Here is a 13,615-nt window from a genome sequence, read left to right on the forward strand (position 1 = left end):
AATCTTGTAGATCTCGTCAGTTGCCGATTAACTATAAATAGACTGGTAGAGATTCGTTCTCGGTATCAGTCGGGAATTTTGCTCTCTATAAAGGCGAACTTCTCGCAGATAGCCAAGATGCCGATATGGCCGCCGATGAAGAAGACGAGGATGGTATTTTGCCCGAAATCCTCTTTTTCGGCTTCCCTAACATGCAAGCCACACTCCATGCTTTTACCCTTCTTTCACAGAAGTACACAACCAGTGACGTCACAGGGCTGTTTTGGCCGCGCCAAGATGGCCAGCAATTTTGATCTCAGCCGGTCAACTTCGAATGGTTAAAAATGTACTTTCCGCTATGCGTTGGCCCAAAAAAAGTACACAGCGTTTGCAAATAACGTTCAAACTTTATTATATTGCAAAAATCTCGGATTTGAAAATTACGTTTCAGTAGCACTTTAAGCTATACATGATGTAACAGACCAGCGTATTGCTTGACGTAGACAGTTCCCTACCTTCCCAACTTTCTGCATTTGAAAGGAACATCAATCGTATCCCATTTTAACTTACCTTTAACCCAATAAACGTCTTTCCAGTACCAGGTGGTCCTTGAATGACTGCAAACTCTTTGGTCAGTGCCATCTGCAGCGCCCTGAACTGAGAATCATCAAGACCCAGGTCTTCGGCGGAAGGCCAGGAGGACAGGTTCAGAAGTGGAACGGCGGTTCCTTCAGAGGAAAATCGCAAAGACGGTTCGAAGACCAGTTATATAAGAGAGGGTAGGAAAGGGCTTATACGTGACGCGTGTTACTGAAGGCCAAAATTAATATGTCACGGGTAAATTATACAGAAAAGTGGGAGTGATTTAAATACGTGACTGGTGAATTTTTTCCTTTCATTTCGTGAAAAGCTCAAGATTCCCCTGAAACCTTGCTGACAAGAGGAGAGATAGGAAGTTTTCCCTTTTCAATTCGTTACACATTAATTGTTGTTTAAAGCATACGTGACGAGTGAATTTTGCTAAAGCATGAAAAAGGATCAGGATCCCCCCCTTGGGCACTCTTTCCCTCTTCCCCTGGGTACTCTACTATAGAGTATCTATCAGCTTTGTATTGGCTACTGTTAATTTTTAAACACAAAAATCTGCGTTAAGGACCGTAAAGTACTCGCCGGCAAATGATCAAGTCGCCTAATCCTTTCCCAAAGTACTGAGATAAAAAAGGGCCATATCGGCGAACAAAACTTGTGTTCTGGAGTTGAACGAGGTTACCAGTTTCTGCATAAGTTATAAACTTGCCTTGAGTTATGCACTTACCCTTCGAACGTGCACGTCGAAGTTTGAACTTTCTTCGAATATCTAAGCTGTTGATAAGATGTAAGAGGTCCCTTCAGTTGTGGCCTTCTTTATCGCCGTAAAATTATATCATTATCAAATATTATTAAAATGATGAACCAAAACTGAACTATAATTCATAAAATTAATGGACCGAATTGGAACCCCTATAAACCGGACCCACATTTAACCAGAATCCTTTCTTTACCGGACCCTTTTTTCGGCCCCAAAATCTCTGTCATACATTTTCTGTATTTTTAACCTCAGTAAACCGGAACCCCTCACTTCCGGAAACCAGACGCTTTTTTACCGTCCGTACTAAGAAATTGACCTCGTTAATTAAACTGGACGTGAAAGTTTTAAGCTTGCCGCCAAAATTAAATCACATATTTTTAAACGTGATTGAAATTGAAATTGTAATCATGCAGCTGTGAAAATCCCAATCACAAGTGAGAAACACGCAAAAGCAAAAAATCTAAAGTCTACAATGGTGCCGCTGTCGTTGGGTTGAATGAATGACAACAATAGGATCAGTGAGGTTGATAGACCGTCATGAAACCTCGGTAAATCGGAACAATTAGCTCATGCTTAGCGCGCGTGGTGAGTGTGCGCCAACAAAGAGTTTTATCACAATTGTGTCGGGTTTACCAGGTAATTGCCTACTACCCGAAAACTATGAATAAAAGCATAGGTGGAAACGACAAATAATTCGAGAGAAAAGCTTTATTAAAATAAATGCTAAAATTGCTGCTTAGAAGCGAAAACGTACAAATTTCTTGCATGTACGAGGCCCGCGGACAGACCTGCGTAATAGATTCACCATTTTCGAAATTTTATTTACTATAATTCACGGCCAGGAAGTTGCGCACCTTTGCGTTGAAAGTTTGGAAAACCGCGCGATTTAAAACAAATCTTCTGTTGAACAATACTCTAAACCAGAGAATTATTAACATTTAAAAATTATATTTACCGCTCTGAGTAAAGAAGAGTCCAAAGGTCGCAAAAGTCAGCAAGAACACTTTCCTTTTTCCAGCATTAATCATATCGCGTTTATGGATGAATTTCGTTGACTCCAAAGATATTTACGTCGCTTGAAAGAGTCACATGTTCATTGTTTTTCGATTCAAGTATTATTTAGCATTTTTAGTTTTCATTTTGAGCTGCAACAAGTCTATCTCAATCGGAAAAAAATCGGAAAAACAATCTTTAAAGTTTTTAAACCTCGCGGCTAATCTTAGTCTCCCTCGCAGCCGGTTTTTTTTGGATGTCACGCGACGCTGCCGAACTACATTCCTTTCTCTGAATTGGCCAATCACAGCTCGGGTTCCATTTTCAGGAACCTTTTCGCGCCAGACTGACCTTTTGAGACTCGTCCAATCAGATATCGTTTTCTATCGCGATCCCCATGTGGAAAACACAAGACAAATGGCGGTGCTTGAAGGAGCTTTTCGCAAAGCGTCGTCAAAGTTCAAAATTTTCGAGCTTAACGCTCACCAGAAGCTTGCAATTAAAAAATTTTTAGCCGAGAAAAAAGATGTTTTTGTTAAGTTGCCTACAGGATCCGGGAGATCGTTTATATATCAAGCACTCCCGCTCGTGTTTGACCATGTTACCGATGAAAGTGGTCATATTATCGTTATAGACCGGTTCACGCTCTTGAGTGCATGCTGGGTAATTAGGGCAAGCAAATCCAAAATGGCGGATACGAACAACACTCTTTTGCTCGATCTGAATACTTATAGTTCAATATAGAAGTCACAGCTACATTTTGAGCTCTTTATGTTATTGCCATCTCGCTCAAAAGTCGTTGACAGTTCAATATCCCAACAACACGATCATGGCCACGCACCTCGAAGATTTTTTGGAACTTTCATGTGGGGAATTGCAGTTTTATCTTAAACAGCGAGGTTTGCCCTCTGGAGGGACACACTCGGATCTTGCTGCTCGTGCTTTGGTAGCTTTTGAACATAAAACGCCTATTCGAGATTCGGCCGAAAGCCAAGCCAAGTCACTACAAAATGAACATGTAGAACTACTACGCACATGCGGTATAAAGGATCCGTTATCCATGGTCGATTGGGAGGACTGTGTAACAAAGTGGCCGCATACAAACATTGGTCAAATATTCTCGTTTATACTTGGAAAAAAAGCTTTCGACACTGACTATATTGGTCAATATAAAATCAGAAAAGCGTATTCATACTTTAAAAGTGGTTTTGTGCACACTGTATACTCAAAAACAATTCATGGACAAGACAAAGTTCTGTTGTTTGCATCTGTCACTCCATCTCAAAGAATTCGCGAAGAACCTCATAAAGTGTGGATAATTTGTAAATCTCCCGGTGAAATTCTTGGGGCATATTGTAGCTGTACAGCTGGATACAGTCAGTGCTGTAATCATGTCATAGCCCTTTTATATAAAGTTGAGTTTGCCAACCAGAAAGGTTTCACAGATCCTTCCTGCACAGATAAGGCATGTGTGTGGAATAATACTAGCAAGAAAGACATCCAACCCATGAAATTAAAGGACATGGTGTTCCAAAGCCACAAGGTAGTCAAAGAAAACCCAAGTTATGCTATTAATAGCAAGGAAAAACAGAACTTTGATCCTCGGCCAGAATCCTTGAGGGTTGTTACCGAAGAAAGCAAGCAAAAGTTTCTAGCTTCTCTTCGAAACATAAATCCTGATGCTGTCATCCATATTTCATATGCACCACCAACTTCTGATGATGTTCCCCCATCACTACAAATTATAGCTGATGATATATCCTCTAAAAACAATGGTGTAGATGCTGATGAATTAGTGAGACAATTTCTGGAACAATTATCTTTCAATGACAGTAGCATTAAAGAATTAGAAAAGGCCACAAGGGATCAGGCTAACTCCAGTATATGGAAAGAGCAAAGAAAAGGTAGAATAACTGCATCTCATTTTCATGAAGTATACACAAAGACAAAAACAATTCTTAGAAAAAGAAAGCCAAATTGCAAAGTAACACCTCTTCTTGAGCGAATTTTAGATTGTACCGATCTGTCAATGATACCTGCCATTAAATGGGGAAGAGAACATGAGAGAGATGCTGCTGCATCATTCTTTGCACAAGAATCCAAAAAACACAAAAATGCAAAGCTTCAGACTTGTGGCTTGTTTATATCTAAAACTTACCCTTTTGTGGGAGCTACCCCAGATGGTATTTTTCACTGCGATTGCTGTGGTCATTCTTGTATTGAGTATAAATGTCCATACTCACTTGCAGACATGAAATTTGATGAGCATTGGAACAATACAACTTATCTAGAATTAGTGAATGGGAATATCATGCTCAAGAGAACCCACAGTTATTATTACCAGATACAAGGACAAATGGCCCTAACAGGATGTCCTAAAACCTTTTTTGTTGTTTGGACTCCACTTAGTGGTGCTCATATTGAAATTATTGAGTTTAATTTAAAACTGTGGCAAGATATCATACCAAATCTAACAATTTTTTTCAAGACTTATGTTGCTAGGGTGTTGCTAGGTACTAGGCCTATTTATTATTGTGCTGTCTGTGAAAAACCCTGTCTTGAGCCAGATGAAATTGAATGTGATGATGAAAACAGTGTTCAGTGTGAATGTTGTATGCTATGGTTTCACTGGGCCTGCTCAAATTTTGAACAAGAATCAACATTCATTTGCAGATTTTGCAATGAACAAGCAATAGATAATGATTAAAATTATAGAGTGGAAGCAATATGACCTCAACAAACTACTAAATAGTACAAAATAGTGCGGATGAAACCAAAACATTATAGTATTTAGTATTACTAAAGTTTCAAAGTTATTGTTTGAACATTGTTGTAGCTATATACAAACATGTTTGTGTAATTCCATAAAGGAATTGTATTCTAGAAGATGTGTAAATAAACTTGACTACCATAGCTTATAACCTGTGAGAAAATTGAATGGGAACATTTTGGACTGGTACAAAATGCAAACATAATTGATGAAATGAAATCTATGTACTCAAAGGCTTTTTCATATTACATATTGCTGCACAAATGATGATTATGTCATCCAAATGGGAAAGAATGCTAATGGGAATTTCTTGCTTTAACATAGCAAAGTCTTTAATTCGCTTGATAGCCTGCTCGACATAAATCCGTACATTAGCAATAAGTGATGTGTTCCTAACATCAGCACCTGACATCTGGAGATTGGAATGCTTGGAGGGTGGAATTGTTAGAGAACATTGGTAGTATGCTAACAGGTCATGAATCTTGAATCCCCTGTCTGCCATAACTTGGTCATGTGGCTGAAGATAGTTTAAGAAACCACTGTTTTCTACAATAAAAACATCAGATGACCTCCCACTGAAGGTCTCAGAGACAAATGATATGTGGCCATTTGGTGTTATCCCTATCAAAAACTTTAACGTGTAGTGTTGTTTGTAATTTGACCAACACATTGCCGCATTCTCTAAGCTTGATGGGGTTTCAGAGAATAGTTCTGTGCAGTCAATGATGACTCTACACTTTCTGTAATATCGTCGAAACATATCAGGCATATTTCTTTGAATTAAATACCTATCTGGCCAGGAAATCATCCACTTTAATTCTTTAGACATCAGCTTAACCCAAGTGGTAAAGACAGAGCTGACAGTCGCCTCGGAAACTTTGAACCTTAAAGCCAGATCAAATACAAAGAGTCCTAGCTTGATTCGCATCATGGTTAGCAAAAACTCTTGCTCCAAGGTTAGAGCTCTCTGTACATTATTTGACCTGGGCTTGGTGGTGTCCTTCAAAGCACTTTCTTTGTCTCCTTTCCAGTAGTGCATACACATGGCTTTTTCAAAGAGTGTATTAAACATCAATTGAAATGTTTCTACGTTAGGGAATCCAGTGAAACGCTGGACATCTTGCTCTGTTGTTAAATCAGCAAACTTCATACTTCCGTATGTTAGCGGATTTATTATCAAGCATTGAGTTCCTTCTTCTTTGAAGCTTGAGTTATTGGATGCCTCAGCAGTAGAGACAACTTCGTGTCTTGCCACAAGCTTTCTTTTCTTGGGTGAAGGTTTGTTAGAGTCACTTGGCACCATATACAAAGTTGGAGTTGGTGAGGAGTACGTTGGCTTTCCATATTGAAAGTGATTCGAACAAACAGTCTTGTAGTTGCCGGGTTCGAATCCAACAAGTCCTTTGGATATGCTGGCAATCCATTGGGCTCTTTTCTTTGGATCCTTCGGAATAAAATGCCAGCGAAGATTTTCGACATGTGACCGTTTCACTATCTTTTTTGGATATCTTGAGTCGTTGTTACAACCTCCAACACAACATCGGTAGTTAACCATTATATATCTTATTTTTTGACGCATTAAAATCGAAAATACAGAGCTCAAAATGTAGCTGTGACTTTTATCTTGAACTGTCAATACTAAAAATTGCGACCAGTTCTGAAACAAAGCCGATATTCATTAAGTATTCAGATCAAGCAAAAGAGTGTAGCCGAGCGTGTCCGCCATTTTGGATTTGCTTGCCCTAATTACCCAGCATGCACTCAAGAGCGTGAACCGGTCTATTGTTGTTGCGTTGTACCAACGTGCGGAAACACTCGATAATTCGGGCCGATTTCCTGTACCGGTGATAAGAAGCCACGAACATAACTAAACGGGTTCGCTCCAGCTAGCAGCGGACTGGCAAATGAAGAAGTACAAGTAGTGTAGGAGACGTTGGCCGACCTAAATTGCAGTGTTCTCGAAGCTTCGCCCGGTTTGTTGACGGCAAGCACGTGCTTTTATCCTCCTGATCTCCATCTGTAGGTCGAAGCAAGCGTTTAGCCCTTGGCCTAGATTGAAAGGCGTCTTGTATTTCCTTTTGATTATTGATGTAATTTACTGTTTCTTATATATTCTGACTTTTATAACTTGTAGTAACCTCTTGAAATAGTGCGAATAAAGAGTTTCAGTTCAGTTTTTATCTTTTTCTACTTTCTCAGTTGCTCGCTGAAACTTTAACAACCGCTAGAACAATCTAGCGTTCGTGTCGTTGGCGTAGCAGTTGACGTCTATGTTAAGCGTAGGTATAATTTCAACCAAATTGTGAGAAGTTTTCCCAAAATATATACTCTATCTTTTCCAGGGCACAACGATGAACATGTGAAACTCGGGCTCTCATCGACAAATTTCTTCAGTGTTTCTCCCGACATGATAGCTAGACATCTGCCACATCCACATTTTCGCGTGAAACCTTACGTCATTCAGATTTTCTGGTATGTGATTGGTCTGTTCAATAGACCGCGACCAAACCGCACGGACAATGAGAAAGGAATGCAGTTCGGTTGTCATCAGCATTCTTTTGGGGGAGCGTTGCGTGACATCCAAAAAAAAACGGCTGCGAGGGAGACTAGGCTAATCTGGACGAGAACTGCATTATACTGCTCAAGTCATAATATGACGTAAGCCTTATTCCACTATTACGCCATTTTACCATATTAGGGCATCAGAACTTACAAAACACGCCACAATCTGGGCAAAAATATGGACGGAAAGCGGAACTGCGAAAAGGCCGCAATGAACGATGCTAACTTCGGTTTAATCTTTCTTTAAACCTGACTTTCAAAGCAATGAACTTTTAAGCTCATCACTGAATCTTTTACATATGATGCACGATCCTCGCAGTAGATAGCGCTATTTAAGCAATAGCGAAAATCAGACCTGAAAAAAATCAGGCCTCTACGGGATTCGAACCACTGACCTAAATAGCTTAAATAGCGCTATCTACTGCGAGGATCGTGCATCATATGTATCTAATACCGCAGTGCAAAAAATATATGAACTTCATATATTTCATTGTATCTCACTGAATCTTTTGTTAGTCATGACAAATACTACAATGGTTACGCTTGTATTGTTTTCATCTTTCGCTCGCGGCATATGCAATCGATACGATGCTCAAATAAATTCGTAAGATGATACATTTCATGAACCAGGGGCCAAAATACTAGAAAATGAAATTACAGGGGAATAATGAGTCCTTTTTTCGATGGTTTTACATGCATAAATACGAGCGGACAATCTACTCACCGTCTGTATTTATTCCTCGTCTCATTGGGTTCAGAAAAATACTACGCAACTCGCAAAATATTCGCGCGTACTATATGTTAATAATGATAAATCCCTCACGACGGGAACATGAAGTTTTTCCGGATATTCTCGCACCTTTCAGTATTATCCTGGCTCACGTTCTTCATAATAGGTGTAAGGTCAAAAGTTACATCTTCGTGCAGTCTACTCCTTAGATAGGCAGGGGGCTCGACATTTTCTTGGCAATTTACAATGTACTTCTGTAGGTAAATAGTAGGATGAAAAAGTTGTGTGCGCTTTATGAAAGCAAACTATCAGGTTTTACATTTGAAAACAGAATAAACTTTCGAACCTACTTTTAGTCTTGAAAAGTTTGATCATCTGAATCATGTGATCCATTGAAAAATGTAGAATTTTCCAACTCAACTCAATATAAACGAGAGCTACTGTAACGGTATTTACACGTGAGAGATCTTCTGTACCTCAAAAGGTAACATAGTTGGATAAATTTCTTGCAGTCCCTTCAGCACGTGACGATAGGCCTCAAAGTAGGAAGTGCTCTCAACCATCTGGTACACATCACCTTCTTCAAGTCTCAAATTATCAATGGGTCTGATGAATTGTATGTCCAGCATACCCTTAAACAGAGAAGCACACGAGACAAATTATTTACCAGTGCATCTTAAAAAACACTTTTTCCATCAATACGTTTGTATAATTGTGGGCGGGGTGCACACCTGTTCAGAAGCCTAAATCTGCCAAAATGGCCAAACGTTAGACGAAAGTTACTTGAACAAAGGAGGAGAAAATGGTCCTTCAGCTTGCTCAGTGAGGCTGGCAACCATTCTTAGTGGATTGTGTCCAGATGACATTCCCTAATAAAAGGTTACAAGATCTCTGAAACCTCTTCGATAGCTTTGGCAGGACTCCTCACCAAATGAAGGATGAGAAATGTTTCAATAAATAGAGAACTCGTTCCAGGGCAACGTATGGAAACAATGGAAAGGTTTGCGAAAGAGTAATGATGGCAGAAACTTTGCCGAACAACAGAGAAGAAGAGTGGGAAACTGCCATCCCATGCATGTAATTTTAATTAATTTTTTATCAACTATATTCAACTTACATGTATTATCTCTAAGATATTCCTGTTGGCCACCGTTGCAAACATAATGGTTTCAAACCTATCTGAGGACAAACACAACAACGAGCCGAAGATAAGCCGTTTGCTGTTTTCCCACCGTATTCTTTTGAGCTTAGAGTTATCAAACTCGACCTTGTAACGAATACCGTGGGACGTGCACACAGGGTAGAGCAAGCGTACACCATCATACACGTGTATGTCCTGTAAGGCAATCTTGTGGGAGCCAGAACACTCTAACAACTTTGTGATCCCTTCACGAAGAGGCCGCTGGAAATCCTCTCGTAGGAGTCGAAATTGTACGTCTAAATAGTGTTCCGCGTCTTTATAGGCCCCACTAATTTTGTTTTTTCTGATGAAAGGCCTTCCTTCTGTCAGGATCTCATCTTCAGTAGGAATAATACTAAGACACCGGAAATTTTCGGGCGGATTGACATCATCGTTATCTTCGGCTAAGAGAGCGAGAAAAAAATTGATTGATAACAAAAACGTACAATTAAAGACGGCAGCAATATTGCTTATAACTCTTAAAGTAAAGAGATATCCTTACCAATTCTCCGTGGCTTCATCCTCCTTTGCTTTTCCTCTTCTTCTTTCCTTTTCAACTCCTCTGCTTTTTTGATTCGCATTTGCATCATTTCATCCACCCCTTTCACGAGCTCTTCATCTACCAATTGCCCTGAATCGGACGCCGACCTTATCGTACAATACAAGTCGGACAACGGAAGATCAGAGTGAGAGTTTGGAAATCTTCGGAGCAATTCATTCATCATTTTCTCAACGTTTCTTAAATACGCAACCACGTCAAAAGGCGGGATTGGATTTACAAATAGCTTGTTCAGGTGACGCCTCAGGTGCAAATTGAGGAACAAAGACCCTGGTAATAGACTTAAAAGCTTATACAGATCCTCCCTGCATTTGCTAGAGCAAGCTTTCGTGAAAATGTTCATCAATAACACAATGTTGTCGTCTGTAACTGCTGACTGCTCTTTTACTAAGCGTTCGGTAGACCGAAAGCAATCTTCTGATGTCAAGAAGAGAACAATCTCGTCCGGACTTTTGTTCTTCAGATTCTGAAGGTCCTTGAGTTTTAATTGTCCCTCAGACTGATTCTCTAAGGGTCCTGAAAAACAACCTAATGTTTTGTGATGGCTATTGTTGGTTCCTCCATTTCCTCTTGTCCTTCCTCTTTCACCACCTGATCTACTTGCTCTTTGTGCTCTTCCATTCTCTCTTGCGTTACCTCTTCTGTTAAGTCCTCTACTGCTCCAACTATCATAAGTCACCTTTCCAGTATCTCTTTTGTCACCCGAACTACCAACCAGCCCAGTGCGTCTTCCAGAGTCTCCTCCAGCTCTTATTCCATCATCCCTTTCACCATTTGTATCCGAACTACCCTGCCAACCACCTCTCCAACTTCCTCTTTCTCCTTCATCCCTTCCAAAACCTGTACGACTATCCCGCTTCCAGCCTTTCCCACCCCTTCTTTCTTTCCCACCGGGCCAACCATTATCAGTCACCTCTCCGGTTACTCTTTTACTACCTGAACTAACTTCCTGCCCGGTGCTATTTCCAATGGCTCCGCGTGCTTTACCTGTACTACTACCCTGCCAACCACCTCTCCAACTTCCATTTCCTCTCCCTCTACGACCTCCTCGTCCTTTATAAACCCTCCTGGTTTGCTCCATCAGGATGTATCTGACAAAAATTATAGGAAGATTACTCATTTGAAAAGTAAATTACACTGAAATCAGGTCTATGCTTCGAAAACTCTGGCGGAACTTTTAGATCTTTTGTATTCGTCAGCCAAAACTTTAGAAAAACCGAAACAATAGTCCAACATGCGGTCCTGGAAAGGCAAATCAACCGCAATCACGGGCAAATAATATCACTGTGAAATTTTAACTTGAAGACCTTTATGTAGTAACGTACTTTAAAAAGAAATGCATCGGAGCATAGAGAGTCGATGACCCTACATTTTATAAATAGTCTGTCATTCACTTGGTATTAAAGAATAGCTAACCACATCAAATACGAAAACGTTCAGAATTCTGGTGAATTAATGCTCTAACGTCGGTTAGCTTTTATCCACCCATGTGCTCGCAACAAAGTAGAAGTTGATACCAGTTCTGATTATAAACAATCCAGACTTTTTAGCAACTTTACTTTCTCTGGGTATAAGTATGAAAATGATGGTGAAATTAGAATAAGAATAGCCAGAGAAACACTTGTACTGTTCAACAAATGTGGACTGAGATTCTTTGTTCAGTTGGAAAGACTCCTACTATGAACAACAAAAAATACTGGACATTAATATGCATCAAGAGATTATCTTGTAGGCATTAATTGTGCAAATGAAGAGACACATTTTCTCATCTATGACCCTGTAAAACTTTAGCTACGCGTAAGAAACTATGCAAGTAATTTCTAATTTTACAACAGAACGCACGAAAGTCGTTGAAGGCATGATTTAAGACCAGATCAGTACAAAGTAGTCTGGGATTATCAATGACATGAAAATGGACACTCGCATCATAAGATACACATAATTCATTCTAAGAACGAATGCTTAAGCGACGGTTACCAACTTTTAGCCCGACCACTCTGATTGGAAACACGCCACATTAACTTTCGTTTAGAAATAATTAAATAAAAATAAAATTTCATTTCACGGATAGTTTCCGATGAATCTCGGCTTATAAAATCAGATCATCTTGTAGATATTCACCCTAAGAATTGTTTTAAGGTCTTTTAAAATTGAACTTCGAACGAATTGGATGCTTTCTTCAAAAACATCACGTAAAGATGTTTTGCATGTTTCTTTATTTCTGTCCTCGATGGAGTGCTCTCTTCAACATAACCGGCCTAACGTTAAGCGATTCCTATTTTTAAGATTCGACCGAACGTGTTAACGTTCGAAAACTAGGTCACAAGTCATGAATTTAATGTATGTTAAATCTGTCATACAAATTGTCTCGTTACTCTCAAGATCACAATTAGATATTTACAAAGGCAAATCTAAAGCTCTTCACAGCAGTGGCCGAAATAATTATTTTATCGACCTATTTCTACTTTCTATCAGATAAAAGATGTTATAAATTATATGTGTTTGCGGCAGGCGGCATTGATAGCAGTCCAAGCAAACTAGGTCTTAAGATTTTATGCAAATGATCCCTTGCGAGATGGCGACGGCTGAGTTTGCGATTGTCTATAACTTCTAACGTATATATCGGTAACTTTCCTTCTATTCTCTGCACTCAAATCCGGCACCGATTGATAGCGTTTAAAATAGCGAAATGGGATCTAGATACAAACTATACAATGCAAAGCACAATACGGCTCAGATACTCTAGACATTTTGACTGCAATATTAAATTCAGATAATTGAATATTCGTATGAACGTTTCAGTTCTTACTTACCTTACATTGACGAAGCCAACAATCACGAGCAAGCCACGACTGTTATGAAAGATTACATGATAGCTTAGATTTTTGCCCAATCGTCACATACCATTGTTGCATCATAAACTTCCTCATAAGATCTTTCCAGAGCACAGATATAGAACTATCAATATGGGACCACTCAAACGAGAGCCAATAAAAATGCAGCAAAATTTCTTAGAAAGTGGAAACTTGCTTCCGGGAAATAGGGAATTATGAGGTCATTTCCTCTGAAAGGCAGCCTGAACTGAGATTTCAGTTGAACCTAACCTTTGAGGGCGATTCAAAAATGAAATAGAACGGGAGTTCCAATGCTATTTCGGGAATAGTAGCCACTTCATTATGTTTGCAGACCGGTTACAAAAACGGTGAAAACTTGCAGATGAGAAACGGTTTAGGACATGAACGTTGGAATCTGGCCAGATACCGTGTGCAATTATGAACCTGTTTGATAGATTCTCATTAGACTTACTATACGAATAGAGAAACAGGGATAGCGAAAAGGAAAATCACTGAATAATAGAGTGGAAGGGCCACTCGAGAAAATATTTGGGTCGAGTTCATGACGTACCTACCTAGCACGGTGAGGTCCGTGTGTAAAGACCAATAGCCAAACATTTTCATGGCCGACCAGACCTAACTCAGTTAATAGAAATTTTA

At 39.6% G+C, this 13,615-nt stretch overlaps 1 protein-coding gene across 1 annotated transcript in view; it reads right to left on the bottom strand.

Moving 5' to 3' along the window:
* Positions 1-13,253, bottom strand: part of LOC111346768 (NFX1-type zinc finger-containing protein 1) — a 33,374-nt gene extending 20,121 nt beyond the window's left edge. The window contains exons 1-7 of the mRNA XM_022954037.2: positions 12,935-13,253; positions 10,065-11,212; positions 9,500-9,966; positions 8,859-9,014; positions 8,512-8,636; positions 1,295-1,341; positions 550-707 (exon numbers count right to left, since the gene is read on the bottom strand). Coding sequence (XP_022809772.1) covers positions 550-707; positions 1,295-1,341; positions 8,512-8,636; positions 8,859-9,014; positions 9,500-9,966; positions 10,065-11,202 — 2,091 coding nt within the window. The 5' untranslated portion in view covers positions 11,203-11,212; positions 12,935-13,253. The remainder of the gene's footprint in view (positions 1-549; positions 708-1,294; positions 1,342-8,511; positions 8,637-8,858; positions 9,015-9,499; positions 9,967-10,064; positions 11,213-12,934) is intronic.
* Positions 13,254-13,615: the final 362 nt, after the last annotated feature.

Source organism: Stylophora pistillata, chromosome 1 (assembly GCF_964205215.1).
Source record: "Stylophora pistillata chromosome 1, jaStyPist1.2, whole genome shotgun sequence".
NCBI lineage: Eukaryota > Metazoa > Cnidaria > Anthozoa > Scleractinia > Pocilloporidae > Stylophora > Stylophora pistillata.